Source organism: Nymphaea colorata, chromosome 7 (genome assembly GCF_008831285.2).
Source record: "Nymphaea colorata isolate Beijing-Zhang1983 chromosome 7, ASM883128v2, whole genome shotgun sequence".
Taxonomy (NCBI): domain Eukaryota; kingdom Viridiplantae; phylum Streptophyta; class Magnoliopsida; order Nymphaeales; family Nymphaeaceae; genus Nymphaea; species Nymphaea colorata.
The window spans coordinates 3969321-3990538 of record NC_045144.1 but is presented as its reverse complement, the minus strand read 5'-3'; the positions used below and the strand labels follow the sequence as shown (position 1 = coordinate 3990538).

Genomic DNA, 21218 nt, shown 5'->3' with positions numbered 1-21218 from the left:
CTGCAGGTGGTCCAAGAGGGGGCAGTCACTTTGGATCTACAGATCTGTGATCTTTACTTAGAGGTCACCACATATTTCAGATCCGTAGCTACCAAACACACCGTCATGACAGTCCAAGGTTCGACTTTTCCTTTATACATGCACGTACTTGTGTTTGAGATGAGTCACTTGTGCTAGCTCGAACTTAGGCTCCAACCAGAATCTGAGTGACTTTACACATCTATGCATTCATCAACGTACACATGCATTAAGCTATAATGGCATTCATCTAAGAAATTCAACTAATAGATTGTCAATTGAAAATAGAACCTAGAGTCGAACTTTAACTTCAAACCCATTTGAATCTCAATACATATTCAATCCCTTTATTAGGTGGACAAAAATAAATGAGGCTCACAATGCATGGATCCTTAAGAAACAAACATGTAGCCAAAAAATATAAAAAATACGAAATTGATGTTTCATACTTTATTTTATAAAGATTTCATACAGTATTAACGTCTAAAAGTCTCATAAACATGTCAAAAATTGGTTTGAGTTTGTCTGAAACTTGAATTCCTGGATCGGAACTGCACTTTCTTGGAGTTTACAATCTTTTCGATTTGGTTAAATTAGAATGGTTGGCAAATTGAATTTTCAGATAAACTAAATTGCAGGCGGATTTAGACTTCCAAGAAAGGAAAAAGAAAAAAGGACCAGATGCATGCCTAGATCATGTCCAAGTTCTCGCCGTTTACGGTCAGGTTTGTCGCCGCATCGTTGACTTGGCTACAAATGGGGGTACGAGAAGCTGGTAATTTCTGCTGACGGACCGAAAAGCTTTGGTAGGGTGCCTTCTCTGCTGCTCCTCTCAAGTTGTCATAGTGAGAGAGTCCCGACAGAGTTTTGGTGTGTGGGGGGCTGTGGGAAGAGATAATTCATGGCGCTCCCTCTTCGCCTCTCGTCGGCTATCACCGTCATCCCCCTTTCCTGCTCACCGGCAACTTCCCGTCACGATGCCAAACAGCAGCCGATGTTAGGATTTGTCGGTTGCTGCTGCTCCTTCCCCCTTTTCGCCAACATCACGGGGAGCGGCCGCCGCCACCACCAGGCCATCAGGTCGCCTCCTTACTTCTCAGGTATTCGCATTTCTCAATGCACCACCTTCCATCTCCGACACAAATTTGACTCCGAATTCTCATTTTCTTTCTCCATCTGACGTTCTATCCAGGAAACACGGTCCGGTATATGTCCAACAAAGGCTCAGCCACGAGGATAGCAGTTGTCGCCGTCTCTGGAGACGGGGAAGGAAATGACGAAGAGGTAAGCAGCCTGGTCTTGCCCTACCCACCCCACACGCCACCCTCTCCCGGCGCAATGGAGCTTCATTTGGACTTTGTACATTGCTTCACTTGTAGCCGCTTGTACACTCCACTGTCTCTCCCATGTTAATTTCTTCTGGAATCTCCTCCTAAGTCCTGCATGAATTAAAACGTGCAGTCCAATCTTGGTCAACTGCTCTGATGTTGTTCTGCTGGTCATTTAGGTGGTTCCGAGGAAAAGTGTATCAGTTGTCCTGTTAGCAGGAGGGAAAGGGAAGCGGATGGGTGTAAGTGATCTTTATTTACAGCCCATTTGATTTATGCGTGTTCCCTTCAGTTGATGATTATTTTATGTTGATGTGAAATTACAGAGTAAGCATTACATGTCCGACGTATTGAAAAGTCGATCAAATTGATAGTCATTCCTTTTCATGAACATAATGAGAAAAGTAGATTATGAAGTTAAATGGGTCACCTGCTACAATTCTGGAAGCCAAGAAATGGCTCTTCTCTTTCCCTTGAAACATGTTAGGCGTTCGTACTTCGTATGTGCCTTCTGTGTAGCATCTTAGTGCACACGATCATAAATATGACGACGTACTCTAACCTTTTTAGAACATCATATTACTGAGACGTTCCTTCTTAATAGATAATAGTAAGTTGACATTTATAGGTAATCTAGTTGTTTCGGACCTTCGGTTATTGGTGCTAGGGAGGTGATTTGACTTGATGGTTTAACTATTCCTTGGACGCTTATGTCGTTTGTTGCCAGGAAAAGAGGACAATTTTGTGTCACTTAAAGTATCATAATTGATGACATTGTTACTTGGCCTTGCGAAGTCTGTAATAGGCAGCTAAGCATAGAACTTCAAAAGGATGCTTAAATAATTATCCTCTTTTACTATCTTTCTTAACCTTACATACCAATAAAGCAGTATGCTTGCAGCTCATGTTCATATGTGCAAATGATATCTGAGACTAAGATGGTACTCCAGAAGCTTCTTTGTCACAATACCAAGACAGTGTTGAGGACTGCTTACTTTTGAGGCCAATGTTGTCTTGCAGCATTTTTTCTGTTAAAGAACATGTAGAATCAGAGGAATGTATATTGACACGAGTACCTAAACCTTCAAATTTTAACAGTTCTGTCATCAATGTCTCTAATCTTGTCTTGCCGTTTGAACCTTCAATTCTTGCTCACTTATCGGTCTCCACCTCGAATTGCATTCTTTGTCGAGTTCTTTTGATTGCCTGATGCTATGGTTATCTGTTACACCATGTCCTGCATATTTGAAATAATTCAAATGCTTGTGACTCTCAATATGCATGTATTTGCCGACTTGCCTATGTTGAACATATAGGTCCTTGTAGCTGTAAGGAGATGAAGGTGGGATACTGTTAGCATACTGTATATTAACATTGAACTGTTAAGTCTGAGCCTTAGGGGACTATTTAGTATTTGGTGTTTGTAGTCTTCCTTTAGCATGTGTGCTTTCTATCATGGGGTCTGGGTCTATCAAAATGGTCAGTATGTAGTGCTCCTGTTTTTTCAACTTAGCCGTTGCATTTCTTTTGCTCGTTTCTGTTCAACAGGCATCTATGCCAAAGCAGTATCTTCCACTCTTGGGTCAACCAATTGCTCTTTATAGGTAAGCAGATGCTGTTATTTATCATAATTATAGTTGATTATTTGCCCTTGTTATCAATCTTGTACCTTTTTTCCCACCTTTCTTTATTGTAAACTTTGTACTTGCACAATGCAGTTTCTACACCTTTGCTGATCTGCCTGAAGTTAAGGAAATCATTGTTGTTTGTGATCCATCGTATAGAGACATATTTGAAGGTATATCTGTTCCCATCTTATTGGCGGGCATTTCATGGTCATTCTGATAGCCTTTTAGTAAAAAATTCTGTGACCATCTTTAATGCTTTTTTTCCTTATATTAAATGCTTGTTGTGTATTTTGACTTCTCCTTGGAATTTTGTCCATTTCCAACTTACCTGCTAATCCATTTTGTGGTCCTTCTTATTCACAGTTTTGTAGTGCAAAAATTCTGTGACTATATTTTATTGTTTGTTTATGAATGAAATGTGGTTTTGCAATTTTAGCATCACCACAAAGAGATGGTTCTTTTGCAGTTTACAATATACTTGCTTCTCTGACATGGACCTTTTCCTGGTTTTTGGATATATTGAGAAGTTAGAAAAATAGTTCCAGCATCTGATGTTTAAAAAACTTGATGGATTGGGCAAGGGAAGATTATATATATATATATATATATATATATATATATATATATATATATATATATATATATATATATATATATATATATATATATATATATATATATAAAATCCGAAATCGTTATAGCTTCATGCTTCAACTTTTATTTTTATCCATTGAATGAAAATTTCACTGCAAAAATAAAAATGACCACCTTCGGTTATGTATATTCCTAATTCTATCCCTCCTTTCATTTTCTTTCCATGCTTTCAATTTTCCTAGCCTCTGACTTCTAATTTCTGATATCGGCTTTGCTACTGTTGGAGAAGAGATTCTAGTGCATTTTTTTTTGTGTCAGAAGTGCAGCAGGCAGCAAATTTTGACCAGACACCTATTCCGAGTGTCTCTGTTCCTGTATCACTGGGATACTCCATTTTAGCTTCCATCCCATATCTTCCTGTGAACTACTGGAACTTGATAAAAAATTATCATCTCCCTGTATCTTTGCTCAGTAGCATGTAATTGGCCACCTCAGAGCAGCCAAAGTGCTTCGCAGTTTCCATTGACAAAATTAGTGTTGCCAGATCTCCAGACCCTTCATTGATCTTCTTTGTCACCACAGGGAATAATTTTCCTTGCTCGTTTTTCTTTCATTTCTACCTTTTTTCAGCATTGATATCTGTGGACATAGATTCTTGCAACCGATTCTCCAACAAATGAAAAGGGAAAGAAAGGATCTGCCAAAGAAGCTTGTTAAATAATCCTGTAGTTACAATAAGGTACAGTACACCCAAGTGGTGAAAGTAATCCAAGGGTCCTTCATATGGTTATATGCTTAAATTGAGGTTCTTAGTTGAGCTAACAGTCATTATCTCTCTCAGTTTCATTATTCTTATGCAGTTCTCTTCTTGTGCAGCACATGTATTTATATTGGAAAAGTTCAGATTTCATCCCATTAGTTTGCTGTTTGCTGCTTCTTATTGTTTATGTTATTTATTTGTTATGTGCATAAAGTTATCTGCTTGAAGCCTTGAAACAAATATTTGGTAGTACTTGCAGTTTAGTTTGTTGTTATGGTTGAAACTGTGTTTGCGTTTGCTTTGTGCACATGCACAAAACCAACAACCCATTGCATGAATCATCAAGGTCAAGTGACTTTTTTTATTTGCAGATGCCATTAAAAGCATACAGGTAGAAATCAAATTTGCATTTCCTGGAAAGGAGAGACAAGATTCTGTATTTAATGGACTTCAGGTATGTCAAATCATCAGCTTTATCATACATACATATCTGTGCTACTGTGAATATGCTACATTAGAAATAACAAATAAGTATATAAAATCAAGCTGCTGATCATCCACTCCTTAGAAAATTATCATTGTTGCTTGTAGGCGACAAGCCATCATATCAGAATGATCAGATGTCTCTTAAGTGGGTCTCATGAGTGGATTTTCTGTATTGGAAACTTGTATTGGTCACCCATTTAGAAGTGTATTAGATGGTTAGACCTAAGGGCCATTATGCTAGAAGAACATTAGAGAGTGTTCCTTCTTTGCCATTTGCAGGTGTAATCATCTTAAAGGTGTAATTCTAGTATTATATCCGGGGTCTTAGCCAATTGCTCAAAGTATTATATCCAGCTTCTTGTTTTCATGGCCAATTGTTTTATGACACAAAAGCATGGTTCTGTTGAAGTGTTGAAGGTTATCATTAGTTTTCAAAGGGCTTAGTCACATGGTGAAAAGGTGGCCTCCAGAAGCCCTTATTAGTTCTTTTCTTGAATGATGAACCCAATAGAAACCTTGATTTCTATCTTGTGAAGTTTTGCATTAATATCCTTGATTCTTCTTTTTCTCTTGGCGAATGTAAATGTGAGAACTGTAATAGGATGTGGTCTGTGGTTTTACTAAATAAACTACAGTATACTATAGTTACTGGATTGCTGCAGTAAGCCTGAATTCTGATTATACGGAATCTTGGCTTGAAATCCGTCAGGAATCCTGGTTTCAAATAGGAATCTGTTTCACGGTCACTTGAATCCTGATTCCTTTTTCTGCGTACTTTATTTGTCATTGGATTTCCTCTTTTACTCATTTAAATAATATTATTGTTATTTTATAAATTAAAGTTTAATTTGATTACACTCCCATTCTAATTTATGAAATGCTTCCCTCTATCAATCACCATTATGGAAACTGGCAGCTATGTCTACACGAAACTATAGGTTAGAACAAGCAAAATGTCCTTTATATTTGCTTGATACTTGAAAGGAGTAGCTTAGCACAATAAAATGCCAAAACATCTCCATCAAACAGGATTTTGTATGTATCTCACTTGCAGACGTTTATATGTTTCATTTATTAATTATAATAGGAACATGCTTTGGATAAGCCTGTTTAACAGAAAACTTTGATTTTCATTTCCAAGTTTTTAGCCTGAGTTTCTTGTTTAATATTTATGGTACTTAAAAAATTACATGAGAAGCTATTTACCATGATACATTTACTATATAAATTATAGACTCCATATTTGTGGGTTTGGATTAGAAGGATATTCATATAAATATACATGCATTATTTGGCATACATGGTTTTGGGTCAGTGTCCTACTGGTGTGCCTATTCCCAAGTCCCACCTAATAACCATAATTTTCATAGGCTCCATTATCTTTGGTTAATCAAACAATGTGAATGTGATATACATGCAAAATTGTCTGTCTAGTTGTTATAGCAGGATGTTCTATCTAAAGCTTCCAAATTTGGTTGCTCACTATGTAAATCTTGCATTTACATCTGAAACATACAATCTAAATCGTGGTTCCTTCGATGCATGGTACAAATGTCTTTGAGGTTTGAATCAAGCAAATGTTATTATTTCTATCAGGTGGCAGTATTTGAACTGGGGATGCGCCATCACTATATATATATATATATATATAGCTGACAGTAAAATATTGGAAAAATAATATGCAGAAAGGTTTGAGCAATGTGAGTGATTTTTCCCAAAAATTATAAAGGTCAATTTGAGGCAGCTGGAAACTTTTTACCATGGTTGTGCAACCAAAAATATTAAGTGTCTTAATGACTTGGATACTTGTTTTACTCTGTTTTTTTCCCATAATATGCAGGAAATTGATGGGACTTCAAAACTTGTTTGCATACATGATAGTGCAAGGCCTCTTGTAAATTCTAAAGATGTAAAAAAGGTTTGACATTTGCACTTTCTTCCTCATGTTGTAGTTATTATCTTACTGGCCTCTGTTGTCAAAAGGAAGAGTTACTTTAGCTGCTTCAATGATCTGTAATGTTGTGAAACAATTTGATGTATAGAAGCATTTCATATCTAGAGTCGAGGTCTCATAAGGTAACAGTCGGATCCATGACTATCCCATGGAATTTTTTGGATATCTTCAAGAGGCCCAGAATGTGCTACTAGTACAAGGATGAGGATCAATATCTTCTGTAGAAGGAATGAACTACCAATATTTGTATGTTACGTTTCAAGAAGAGGAGAAGCTAACATTATGTACATGTCCTCTTTTCTCATACAAGATCCCAAGTTGTTCCTTTGGCATTTTGTAGTGAGTTGCTCCTGCATTCCATGTTTGAGCAATGTGAGTTTCTCCTATGTCGAATGTAGGCAGGGACCTTTTGATGTTCAATTTAGTTTTGTTGTTTATTTATTTATAATTTTATATTTAATTAAATCCATGTTGGCCATCTTTTTCTGTTGTCACTTTTCCATGTCAGGTTTCTTATATCTTGGAAATGATACTCAGTCTCTTACCTGCTTTTGTGGCGTTTTGCCTTGCCAAACACTAAATTGACCTATCTGATCCTGTCTAATAATTTCATATATCTACCCACGTATTTGGATTCAAATAGTTAAAATAATAAGACGAAAATGGTTTCCTTTTTTTTTTTTTTAAGAAAGAACACTATGTTAGCATTTGAACTCTAAAGTGCAATATATTGTGATAATGTCGGATTCTAAAGTTCAATGTTGTCCATTCCTGTTTGACACCTGAAGATTTCATATTCAATGGGAGCCTACTGGATTTTTACTAATCGGCTTTGAATTATGACCAGATATGATACCTATTAGGGAATTACAAAGATATATTATTCTCCAGCGTAGTTGGCAAACTAATAACTCAGACTTTGGCTTGTCACTCATGGCTCCCTGGTCAATATGCTGACTCAGCAGCTCAGACAAGTTAGGTCCTAATTTTTTTAGTATTAGCACATAGGCCACACAGAAAAATACTCAAGCTATAAAATCACTTAAGTAACCCCATAACCTCAACAATTAAGTTGTTCTGTTCAAGTATAATCATACATGACAGGTTAACCATTTTCAACCTGTTCAATATGGGAGGAAGAGAGAGAGAGAGAGAGAGAGGAAACATTCAGATTCTCATTCACGTAACCCTAATCTCGTATTAAAAAAGATTAGGGTGTGTTGACAACTTTACAAAATTAGTCCACTAGAAATAAGATAACGATAAAGTGGACTCTTCCAACTTTCTAAAATTTCAGAAAACCTCTAATCAACTTCCAACCTTCTTGTACCAAGTCCCGAACATAATGACAATCCACTTCAATGTATTTTGTCCTCTCATAAAAAACAAGGTTATCTGCAATATAGGTTGCTGCTCTGTTATCGCAAATGCCACTGCAAAGGAGTCGGCTTCGATGTGAATGATGATGTAGCAACATTGACTGGAATAGAGAGAAAGTAGAGTCCCTCTCGTTCATGGCCGCCACCAATAGTCTTCCCTATTTGTAAGTCCTGAAAAGAACATGAACCAGGATAAAAAATGACTCTACAGAATAGGTGACAATTTGTCATCAGCCAATCTGACGTGTTGTGGTGTAGTGAACCTGGTTAATGATAAAAACATATGTGGCTAATTACAACCATGCTTGGAAGCTCCTGAGTCGATCATCCATATCATACCTGGGTCAGTGGTAGGGGCACCAACAGTGAAAGCCGACTCTACTGCAGCAGTGCTAGTAGATGCAGGGGAGGTCCTCTGAGCAAGAACTAGATCATATTCCTCCTTACTTGAGTGAGTATGATGAAGCAGAGGTAGGAGACTCAACCATAGAAGCTGTAGCCTGTAAGGAAGATACATTAGACGAAGAAGGCCCCTTTCCTATAATGGTTCTCCCTCCACCAAGCCTGATGACCCACCAGAACGAAGATGAGGATGCTTGTCCCAACATCGGTCATCCAAATGACCTAGCTTGCCACAATAAGAGCACTGAAATCTGCCGTGTCCTGCACCACGGCCTGTGCCATGTCCTCTCGTGCCAGTAAAAGAACTATGGCCCCGTCCTCCTGATATCACAAGTGCGGAGATTGGTTGGAAAGAGTGACAGCAAGGCGACTCAGCCTATTATATGTGTTTGCTAAGTTTGGAAGATCATTGCCTCTGTCACACGGGTACCGCACGGTACGGGTATGACACGGGTACGGGTACGGCAGGGTACTGCGTTGACCGTATCGGGTGCGATCAACGCACCCAAGGTCATTTTTGACCTTTTTCAGACTCGGTTAATGTTGATTGAGTCTAAATTTGTCCAATTTTAATGTTAACGATTTTTACATTTTAACTTCTTAAACCATTTTAACGTTAAAATTTTCGAAACCCTCATTTTAATGTCCCACTTCCCTCTTTTTTCTTCATTTTAACTTCTATATATGTATGTGCATGTGTGTGTACGGCCGTACCCCCGCGCCCAAGTTTTTTAAAAATGGTCTGTACCCGTACCCGCACCGGCACCCGTACCCATACCTATGTGACATAGATCACTGCCTATGAGGATTTGAGACTTTGCCACAGATTATTGTGAAGATAACCCTGATAGAAACTTTGCCACCATACTAGTTTCAAAATGAGATGCATAGCAGTGCTTGCACGGTGGGCGAAGAGCTTTTAACCTCTCATATGCAGCAGTCAACGTAGCAAAACATTGTGATATAGATCTTGATCACCTTGCCGTATATTACAAAGCTCTTCTTCCAACTGCAAGATCTTAATAACATTAATAGCATGAAAATATGTCTTCTTTAGGAAACACCACATATCTCTAACTTTGGTGTAGTTTGCAATCGTTGGAGCGATACGGGACTCTATACTGTTCATGATCCATGACATCACAATGTTATTATCTTCATCCCAAGTAGCATATTTCTCTTTTTTCTCAAGAGGTTCATCTTCTTCAAGAATATATTTCTTCCTATGACCAGCCACTGACATCATAAATACCCTCGATTAAATTTTATAATTTGAACCATCAAGTTTGATTGTGGTTCCATAGGAGACTGAGTTACCAGCCATCTTATATTCATTAAACCCTTCTGACCTACTACTGTCAACCATAGTAAAATTATAGAATACGTGGATCACAGCCAAAAAAGATGTGCAGCAAGATGACCCCAACCAGACGTGCAGCAATATGAACACAACCAGAGATAGCAGACTAGTTTTAGGCATACATAACTACTGTCAAATGTAGATATCAGGGAGCAATATTAAATATAGATATTAGGCAGCAAGCATGCATAGGTTGGACAGCTCCACTCAGCATCAACTATGCTGGAAAATGAGGCAAATTAAAACTAATATTGACTTCAGCGATGCTGCCCAAAAAAAAAAAAATCTGAAACCAGTCTACACCACTTGACTTCAACGATGTTCCCCCTCCATATGATTTCAACGCTGCCAATAAAACATACCTCTAAATGCGAAGATCCATGAGGCAGCACCCAACCAAGCAGATCAACACACCCTTGTCAATGGCTTGACCTTCTTCCACGGCAGCAACATACACGACATCAGATTTGATTAGCATACCCTTGCTGATGGCCTGATCTTCTTCCACGGCAGCAACATACACAATAGACATCAGATTTTTTTTTTCCTACAACTTAACGTCTTCAGCAGCCGCACCAGGGTGCTAATCACGTCTCTACATGTTAAACATGATTAGTCCCTTTCCACTAACCAGTCTGATTGCTTCTTTTGTAATCAATAGGGATTTCAGACGTGAAACCCTAACATGACGGGAGAGATGAGAAAGGAGGAAAGGAAGGAAGGAGCGTGGAACCCTAGATCTCACAGCCCTAGGTCTGTTGCTTTGATACCATGTTCAATATGGGAGGAAGAGAGGAACGAGAGAGAGAGAGAGAGAACATTCAGATTCTCATTCACGTAACCCTAATCTCATATTAAAAGAGATTAGGGTGTGTTGACAACTTTACAAAATTAGTCCACTAGAAATAAGATAACAATAAAGTGGACTCTTTCAACTTTCTAAAATTTCAGAAAACCTCTAATCAACTTCTAAAAGTATTTAACACAACCACTGTTACTTCAGGCAAGTATTTTCCCTGATCTGTATAATTAAAACTGTAATGCATTATATTGCAGTTGCAAGATTGCATCCTTGAATTTTGATTTTTTCCTCATTGAAAACAACATGCTCCCATGTGCACCGGAAATTTACTTTACATTATGACATATGCATCTGCATTGATGATCCCTGAATTGATAACCACTTAAGGTCTGTTGAATTATAAGAGTTTATGTTTCTAGGTGGTTATTTGCAATATTTAATAGTTAGGAGGTCTCTTTAAACATTCCTCTATTTTCTGTTGATGTCTTTGTAAATCTCTCTTCAACCTTAATTTCTTTATTATGGAGATTAGGGTTAGTGAATGAAGTTACGTTTTCTCTCTCTAAGGCTGCCTGCTGTAACATGGTATCAGAACAGGCGATCTCTACCCTTCTCCGCCGGCGGCTGTCGTGATTTTCCGGCGACCCCTTCTCCTCTTCCTCTCCCATCTCTTCCCACTTCTTCTCTTCCTCTATCCCTTCCTTTCTCTCTTCTCTCTGCTGATCGAAAGATAGTGAAGCAGCGTGAAAGGGGAACCTAATCACATGTGAAAGGTATTTATGATTAGGTCCCCAACATGGATGTAGTGGAGCGTAAGCAACTGCGTGGGAGTTGCAGTGGAAAGTTGTAAGTCAGATCTAGCTTCGTGGATGAATAGCAGCACATGGACTCCATTATTATTCAGATCTAGGCTCAAGTTAAGCGTAACTGCATGTGGATTCAGTTCAGATCTGGGCTCGTGGAAGATTAAATGCACGTAGACCATATTCTTACATCTTTTTGATGACTGTGGAAAAGTGGCTGCAAGTGGAGTAGCTGCACATTGGGTATATCTTTTTATCAGATTGAATGTCTGTTTTATAATCTGGTGGATTGTTTTGAACAAGTTCATATATTCCTGTTCATTTATTGATTGTTGTGATTGGTGGACTGATTTGAACAACAAAGTTTTTTTTATATGCATATGTGGATACGTAGAAGCCTGGTGGCCTGTTTTGAACAAGAAGTTTGTATATTCTTGTTCATTTATTGATTGCTGTGATTGGTGCTAAGCAGCAAGTTCACAGAAATTCTTTTTAAGGACTGCTTTTGGTGCAAGAATATATATATATATATATATATCTGCTGCCTAAGTTTTCTCAAGTTGATTGTTGCACGCTATACTCTTGATTGTATCATAGTGCAACCAGATTAAGATCACATTGTCAAGTCGTGCACTATGGCCGTTGAAGGCAAGACAGAGACACAATATGAGCATAAGAACACAAGCAATCTCTTTTCTTATGGCTCTACTGTAAAGTTAGATGCTCCTAAGTTGTAAGACAGATGTTAGGATAAGCTTGGTCGTCCTTCCGCTATACCCCTAGGAAAAGGTGTTGCATCTAAGCAGGGCAAGAATTCATTACAGTCTTCTATTGGATCTATCCAGACAACTTCATCAGTAGTAGAGGGGTCTTTACCTTCTTTCAATCCTGAGACTGTGACTGTGAATATCAACAAGTTAGAGTATGAGGAGTTCTTATCACACAGATCTACTCAACTGTCGGCCTCTACAATTATGATAGACAGTGCTATGTTCGTTGATACTACTCTACATGATACATGTACTACTTGGATTATTGATTCAGGAGCATCGAGACACTTTTGTAGTAGGCTTTCTATGTTTATCGTGCTACACTCATTACCTCAGACACGTCATGTGAGACTTGCAGATGGTAGATGGTCTCCTATTATGGGTTATGGAGATATTAAGATTTCTCAGTTTATGACAATTCCTAATGTGTTATATGCTCCTAAGTTTCCCACTATTCTTTTATCAGTTGGACAATTGATTAATGATTTACATTGTCGTGTTACATTTGACTCTGGTGTATGTTCATTTCAGGACTTGCAAACTGGGAAGACGATTGGTGGAGGCTATGAGAAAGGGGGCATCTACTTCCTGTCTAATTCTGTAGGTATTGCAGCCGTCTCGACTTCTTCATTGTCCTCCTCCTTCCAGTGGCACCTCAGACTTGGTCATCCATCTGTCTCCAAGCTCCGTTACCTACTTCCTCATCTATCAGTTCCAGAGTCGTTCCAGTGTGAGGCTTGTCAACTTGGCAAGCACACCTGTAGCAGTTATTCATCGAGTCTTAGTCCGTCTGTTGTGGATTATTTGATCTTTTTCATGTTGATGTGTGGGGTCCTAGCAGAGTTGCTAGTAGGTCTAAATTTCGTTATTTCCTCGTCATTGTTGATGATTATTCTCGAGTCACTTGGGTTTTTCTTTTGAAAGAAAGGTCTGAGGTCATATGTATTCTCAAGAACCTTATTCTTGAAATAAAGACCCAGTTTGGTATTCTTGTTAAAAGCGTTCGCACTGATAATGCTCTTGAGTTCAAGACATCTACCTTAATGAAATTTTACTCTAATAATGACATTTCTCCTAAGTTTACTTGTCCCCATACCTCCCAACAAAATGAAGTAGCTGAGCGGAAACATCGCCAACTTTTAAATGTGGCATGCTCCCTAATGCTTCATACTAATCTACCTGCATATTTTTGGGGAGATGCCATCCTCACTGCCTGTTACTTGACCAACCGTTTACCCTCATCCTCCATTGACAACAAGGTTCCCATTAAACTTGTGTACCCACAACGATCCTTGTTTCCATTAGTTCCCAAAGTATTTGGTTGCACATGCTTCGTTCACATACTTGGACCCACACGTGATAAATTGGGTGCCCAAGCCCTTAAGTGTATCTTTATTGGCTACTCCAGAAATCATAAAGGTTACAAATGTTTTGACCCATTGACTCAAAAGGAGTATATCAGTGCGGATGTGACATTCTTTGAGTCTCAGCCTTATTATAGTTCTTCACCTACCTCTATTGAGATGCCATTGTCATCTTACCCACTACCTATTCCTCCTATTCCTTTGGAGTCATTCCCTTACGAGTCTCCTTCTGGGAATTCTCCCGTTGTAGTGTCCAAGTTTCGTGATCTTCCGCTGGTCTACACACGTCGACAGGACCCTTCTCATGATCCTTCCCCAACCGCTTCTCAAAAAGTAAGTATATCTGAAGTGAGTATACCTAGTCCATCTGATCTCTGTCAGGACTCTATTGCACTTCGTAAAGGCAAGCGACAATGTACTTTGCATCTTATATCTCATTTTGTTTCTACTGACGGTGTTGGTAAAAGTATGCAACAGTTTATTCAAGTTCTAGCGGCCCATGCAGTTCCTACTTGTCACCAACAACCCTTATTAGATACCGAATGGAGACAAGCTATGCAAGAAGAGATGGATGCATTAGTTCAGCGAGCCACTTGGGAACTTGTTGATCCTCCTCTTGGTTGTGACATTGTTGGCTCCAAGTGGGTATTCACAGTGAAATATAATTCTGATGGTTCTATGGAAAGATACAAAGCTTGGTTGGTTGCTAAGGGCTACACGCATACTTACGGGATTGATTTCTTCGAGACTTTCTCTCCTGTTGCTCGGTTGGGGACCATTCGTCTTATCATCTCTGTGGCTGTACACCATGACTGGCACATGTATCAGCTTGATGTCAAAAATGCTTTTTTGTACGGTGATCTCGATGAGACTGTCTATATTCAACAACCACCAGGGTTTGAACGACAGGGGGAGTGTGGAAAAGTGTGCAAACTGAAGAAAGCTATTTATGGACTCAAGCAGAGTCCTCGTGCTTGGTTTCACAAGTTCTCTGAGGTAGTCTCAAACTGTGGCTTTGCGAGATCCCCTCTTGATCATTCACTGTTTATCGAGAAGAATTCCAGGGGTATGACCGTTCTAGTGGTTTATGTTGATGATATTATCCTGACAGGTGACTCCGATCAAGAAATTTCTGATACAAAGTTGTTCCTTCAAAAACACTTTGTGACGAAAGATCTTGGTCAACTACGATATTTCTTGGGAACAAAGGTGGCTCGCAACAGGGAAGGTGTAGTTCTCTCTCAACACAAGTATGTTCTGGATTTATTGCAAGACACCGGGATGCTAGGAGCTAAACCGGCCAATCTACCTATGAATCTACGCATACATCTTTATGATGACCAATCAGAATTAGTCGATTCTCGATCATACAGGTCTCTTATTGAAAAGCTCCTCTATGTTACTGTGACCAGACCAGACATTAGTTTTGCAGTGGGGAAACTAAGTCAATTTATGGAAAGACCTAGGAAAGTTCATTGGGATGCTGCTTTAATGGTGGTCAAATATCTAAAATCATCTCCTGGCAAAGGACTTTTGTTCACCAAAGACAAGACCCTGGAAGTAGAAGCCTATAGAGATGCTGACTATGCTGGCTCAGTCGAAGACAGGAAATCTACCACAGGATTCTGTGTATTTGTGGGAGGCAACCTTATATCCTGGAGAAGCAAAAAGTAAGGTGTGGTGTCAAGATCTAGTGCAGAATCTGAATACAGAGCTATGGCTCAAACTGCCGCTGAAATGACTTGGGCTAAATCCATGTTATCTAGCCTAAGTGTGTCGATTCCACTTCCCATGAAGATGTATTGTGACAATCGAGCAGCCACATACATTGCGAATAATCCAGTTTTCCATGAGAGAACTAAACATATTGAAGTGGACTGCCATTACATTCAGGATCTCGTTCAAGGAGGAACCATAACCACCATTCATGTATCATCAAAAGATCAAGCTGCAGATGTCTTCACTAAGGCTCTTTCTATTGGTGACTATTCTAGATGTTGTGACAAGCTGAGCATGATTAATATGTATGCTCCAGCTTGAAGGGGAGTGTTGAATTATAAGAGTTTATGTTTCTATGTGGTTCTTTGCAATATTTAATAGTTAGGAGGTCTCTTTAAACATTCCTCTATTTTCTGTTGATGTCTTTGTAAATCTCTCTTCAACCCTAATCTCTTTATTATGGAGATTAGGGTTAGTGAATAAAGTTACGTTTTCTCTCTCTAAGGCTGCCTACTGTAACAAGGTCAACCTGAGGCATCTCATATGAATCGCAAGTCAACTCAAGGGCTTTCCTTAGTATCAAACTCACAAACTGGTGATTAACTAATGAGTAATGTTCATGTGCTTGTTCAATAATAAATGTTCAGACTACTTACAACTAAATCATTGTCTCCTAAAATTCTTATATAAGGGTAGTCAGAAAAAGACATAAAAGTCTCAAAGAATGAGAGTTTTAGTTCTTCCCACCACTTTTAGGAGCATCCCTTGGTCACTGCATGCTCATAATCCACTGAGCTTTTAGCGGATTTCAGGTAGCACCAATCGAAAAACTGACTTGCATTGCTGGTTCCTTATATGTCAATAATTTCTGTAGCTAAAAGAATTAGAATTTTACTCAATGTGCTGGTTGCTAGGTTCTAAAAGATGGTTTGCTGGTCGGAGCAGCTGTCCTTGGTGTTCCTGTTAAAGCTACAATTAAAGAGGTATAGGAATCTGGTTATATAGTCTTTTTTATTCTGAATTGCGTGGTTACCTTATGCCTATAATGCAGCCACCTGTGCTTTCACATGTAATTTTTATATGGGCCATGTTTCGAAGTGACCGATCATACATAACTCTTTTAAGAGTTGGTTTATGGGTACTTCTCCGAGCTTCTTTAAATATGCTGTGATTGTTAGGTTAGTGAATAAAAAAAACAATTGTTGGATAAGTGGTGCATTTTAGTCATTCAAATCCAATCTAGAGACCAAATTATGATTATTTTCTTTTTATAGCCTTAGATTCCTCAGGTCACTTTTGTTCTTATAGTTTTGGTTGGACATTCCACATCAATTCATATGGTTAGATTTTTGAAAAATGTTTAAAATTACTAGACATGAGCACCTAACCAAATCTTTTATCTTTTATATATATATATATATATATATATATATATATATATATATATATATATATATATAGAGAGAGAGAGAGAGAGAGAGAGAGAATCTCACTTTCCAAGGAATGCATCTGAAAAACCAGAAGCTTGATGCTTTCACCCAATGTTGTAAAAGGTATAGCGTATCGCGTATCAGTCGGGCCGACCTATACGCCGTATCGTAACGTATCGCAAACGTAGCATAGCATATCGTAAAATTAATTTTTTAACTTTAAAAAATATTTTAAAATAAAAAAAATAAAAAAAAACTGAAAAAATAAACAAAAAATCAGATATCAAGAAAAATGTATTCAAATATAAAAAAGATCATCATACATAAGGAACATTCATGTGTATCAACAACACATTCAAAAATAAGAAATCAAATATTTAAAATAACATAATAAGCATCCATCACAATTTTAAACTTGAAAATTGTATAGAATCTGAGGACTTAGAGTCTTAGGACTTGGAGTTTTAGGACTTAGATTACATCATAATTTTATAAGTTCAAAACATATAGTTATCATCTTTCATGATTCAACAATAATATCTCCCAAATTGATGAATCCTCGGTTATTTTTTATGAAAATGGGCAAAATCTCTCATTCATACGTCTATTTGAGTCTTTAAATACAAGAAAAGAGAGAGGGAGGAGTGTTTAAACTTTAAAAAATAAGGAATTTTGTGTTTTTACCCGTATCATACGATACGGGGGTGTATCGCTCGTATCGTACGATACGACACCTATATCATACAATACGGGCGATACGCTTACGATACACGAGCGTATCGTGTATCATAAGCGTACCGTATAAGTTTTCTAAATCTATACGATATGTATCGTACGATACGCATGCGGATAACATTGCTTTCACCAAAGAGGCAGAATCTTGGGGAAACTTGTTTCTCATTTGTGGGAAATTCATCTCACTTAAACTGGAAACTTGTTTATTAGATAAGATTTTTTTTTTTCATTGTTAGTTCATTTTCTCCATTTTTTTTGTTCTTATTTCTTCTCAGTCTATTTTGTGTTTTCTGTAATAGTGCTTACGATGTTATGATATTATAGGTATTCAATTTTTGAGTTAACCTTTGTCCTACTTTCTACTCATTTTCAATCTTTCTGCACTACAATTTTCAGTTCTATCCTTTTCTGCTTGTGTAATTGATCTATAAATATATTGTGATTCTCAGATTTGATTTGATTCAGTTATATCAGACTCAAACCCAAATGTGGCCTACATTTTTGCATCCCTAATTTGCTGGGCTTTTTCCTATAGTCGGGTTGGTTATCACATGTAACCTCTTTTGGGTTGTGTATGGTCATCATATACTGTTCTAAAGTCTTTGGTTTTTCTTAAGCAGGCAAATGGGAAATCCTTTGTAGTCAAGACGCTGGATCGCGAGACTCTTTGGGAAATGCAAACCCCACAGGTTCTTACTTTTTTCATTAAGTACTTGGGAATAAAGTGTTTGGTTTTCTAAGCATATGTTCAAGTGAATGTCCCATGTGGAGGAGCATGTTTTCCTATTCTTTGCAAGTCCCATGACTTAATATTCTTATCAGAAATTACGAGGCCAAGAAATGTATTGTCCACCGAAGAGAATCTTTTATACCATGGGAGGAACTAGTTTTTTAGTAAAAAAACATCACGGTCTTATAAACAGCAAATCACTTTATATTACAAAAAATTGCATCAGTGATCCCAAAATTTGGTAGCAATTTCTGGTCAAATGTGTGCTAGTTTAGGGGAATCTGCTGATATTCAAGCTGAAATGGTCTTCTCGAGGTACCTTGTATCTACATCAAAGTTAGATTAGTTGAGAAACAGGCTAATGTTGAATTTTTTTTTCTGATGCACATGAATTCGTTTGGTCAATCTCTGGACCACCAGAATAATAGGAAGGCACGTTTTGAGTATAACATGGACTCTGAGAAAGGCCAGAACTCCCTGCTTTCTGTTTAAAGTTATGCTTTCTTATCTTGTCTAGGCAGCTTCGACCCTCCTGGGGATTTTTTCTTTTCCGGATATGATTTTCTTATGTTTTAGGATGGATGGGGTAGACTGTCGCTGTCTCAACTTTGCTCCACAAACTTATTTATTATGTATTCATAATTTTTCTTTCCCCAGCCAAAATCTGCTTCACCTTGTAGCTCGTCCATATAGTTTAGAATATCTCATTCATTGCAAGTAATGTATAGAATTTCTCTGGTAAAGTTGGGAGCTAAAATATGAATTTTGTACAGGTTATCAAGCCACAATTACTAAGAGATGGATTTGAGCTTGTACAAAGGTGACTGAAATGCATAATGTTTTGTTATTTCACCTTCTCCTTTAAGTCTTCACCCTTCCCATTCTGTCCTCTAAAAGAAGAGTTTTCAGTGAGAAAATAATGAAGTCAAGGAAGGATATCAGTTTGTAATTATTTAAGGCAGCACATATCATTAGAGGGCATTGATTCTGCTGCCTCCCATAACTGTCTCTAAAACTTGACATGTCCCGTACCAACCTGGCCAGTCACTGTTTTGTGCCTACTGTTTCTTCGCAGATTGCTCCCATGCATTATAATGTGAAATGGGGAAAGGGAAACACAACAATGCCAGACAATTTTAGCTAATTTTTTCCACGGACTGGATGCGTGTTGAGTCCTTCCATTCTTTCCTTGGATTTGCAGCCATTATTTGCGATAACTTTGCTCTTGTATTTACCAAGACGAACACTTTCTTGAATACAAAGACAAGTGCTTGATGGTTGAATAATTATTATGTCATCTCAAAATAACATGGTGATTTTATAGATTGTATGGCCACTGTTTGAAAGGTAATTCAAAATCTCTTGGCGGCTGCATGTTCAATTAAGATCACAATCATGGTGACTGTTGAAACATGAAAGCATTGTTGCAGGAAAGGGCTGGCAGTCACTGATGATGTTTCCATTGTGGAGTATCTTAATCATCCTGTTTACATAACTCAAGGATCGTATACAAACATAAAGGTTAGAAGTACTAGACTCCCTGCATTTGGTTGCTTCATGTTGCTGTTTACATGAATTTTTGCACTACCGAGAGTGCAATCCTTTCGTATTACAGCAGCTATTCTGAGATGGCTAATTTTTATGTGTATTAGTTTTTATCCGTTGAAATTGTTGAATGTTTCCTAAGATTGTTCATTTGATTCTTCAACTTCAACAAAGAAAAAGCCAAAAGGTATATTCTTTGTCATTAAAATTTAAAAGTGCACCTAGACGCTGTAGTAGCCTAGAAGCCTAGGCTGAGGCACCTAGGCATTTAATTTCTGTGCTGTTCCCTTTTCCCTTTCTTCTTTCGCCCATTATTTCTGTTGAATAGAATCACCTAGCTCCCATTTAGGTGTGTGGCTTAGGCCCCTCCTAGACCTTCATGTGGGTCTGTCGCAAAGTCACCATGCCATGATTTGCAGAAGCATGAAAGCTCAAATGTTATATATAGGCATGGTCCTTTTCTCACGATAGGATGTTAGATCAGGAGGAAAACAGGGAGAAAAAGGAGAAGTGAGGAAAGTTTGATAAGGAATTATCTATGATGGAACAAAGTAATAGGTTTCAAGGACTTTAAAATTACGGCAATCTGGAGATACCATCAATTTTCTGAAAAGGGAACAGCACAGAAATTGATTCCAGTTTTCACGCTATCATCTTGACACATTTTGTTATGAAGCAATATCCTGTCGGTCTGTCTGAGTAGAACTAGATGCAGGTGCAACTTGTGTTAGAATTCGCATGTTTGACCGCAAAATTTTAACTGCTTAATTGATAATCGCTCTTGTACAGGTAACAACACCAGATGACATGTTGCTTGCGGAAAGAATACTGAATACAACCACAACAAAGGCTTCAGTGTAACATTGAAAGGTTACTATAAAAATGTATTTATTTTTAGCATGGAAGTTGAATGAACAACAAAGCTAGCAAATGCCATCCAAGCTGCAATCCCAAGTTAGGAAAGGGATTGCATTGAATATTAGATATTCTGTACTAAAAACCTCCAATAAACAGGAAAAAATGATGTGGAATGACAACAAATTAATTCTCTTTCAAGAGCAGTATTGCGTTTTCTTTTGTTTGATAGTGAACCTTAAAATTTTCATTTCTTTCGCCGACAAAGAACTAGTCTTTTAAAATGGATGCTAAAGCTTGAGATGGGGAACAGTCGAGAGCTCTACTTATGAGTTATTCATTAGCACGCAACAAACATGAAGGTGCATCCTTTGCGTGCAAGATGTCAGAAAACATCAAAAATGGGTTTATCATGTTCTGAAGAGAAATAGCCAACAAAAAGTGAAAAAACTGACTTGCTAACAGAGTGATCTTTTATTGGTTATATTATTCTTGTGCTGCTATAGGTTGCCTAAGTCATTGTCAGTGGTTCTGTCGATGAAAAATAGAGGCTAAT

At 37.9% G+C, this 21218-nt stretch overlaps 1 protein-coding gene across 5 annotated transcripts; it reads left to right on the top strand.

Annotated features, from left to right (window-relative positions):
• The first annotated feature begins 791 nt into the window (after positions 1–791).
• On the top strand, positions 792–20884 carry LOC116257556 (2-C-methyl-D-erythritol 4-phosphate cytidylyltransferase, chloroplastic). Of its 5 annotated transcripts, XM_031634420.2 has the most exons (12): positions 792–1118; positions 1211–1302; positions 1526–1588; positions 2895–2950; positions 3065–3144; positions 4700–4782; positions 6655–6732; positions 16282–16350; positions 18153–18221; positions 19036–19082; positions 19693–19783; positions 20597–20884. In XM_031634420.2, exons 1-12 carry the CDS (start codon positions 920–922, stop codon positions 20666–20668), a joined length of 999 nt encoding a protein of 332 aa, XP_031490280.1. In that variant the 5' UTR covers positions 792–919; the 3' UTR covers positions 20669–20884. The 5 variants fall into 5 exon arrangements, 4 of the variants coding, with proteins under 4 accessions (XP_031490280.1, XP_031490281.1, XP_031490283.1 ...); XR_004173426.2 differs by lacking the exon at positions 19036–19082; XM_031634421.2 differs by lacking the exon at positions 16282–16350.
• Positions 20885–21218: the final 334 nt, after the last annotated feature.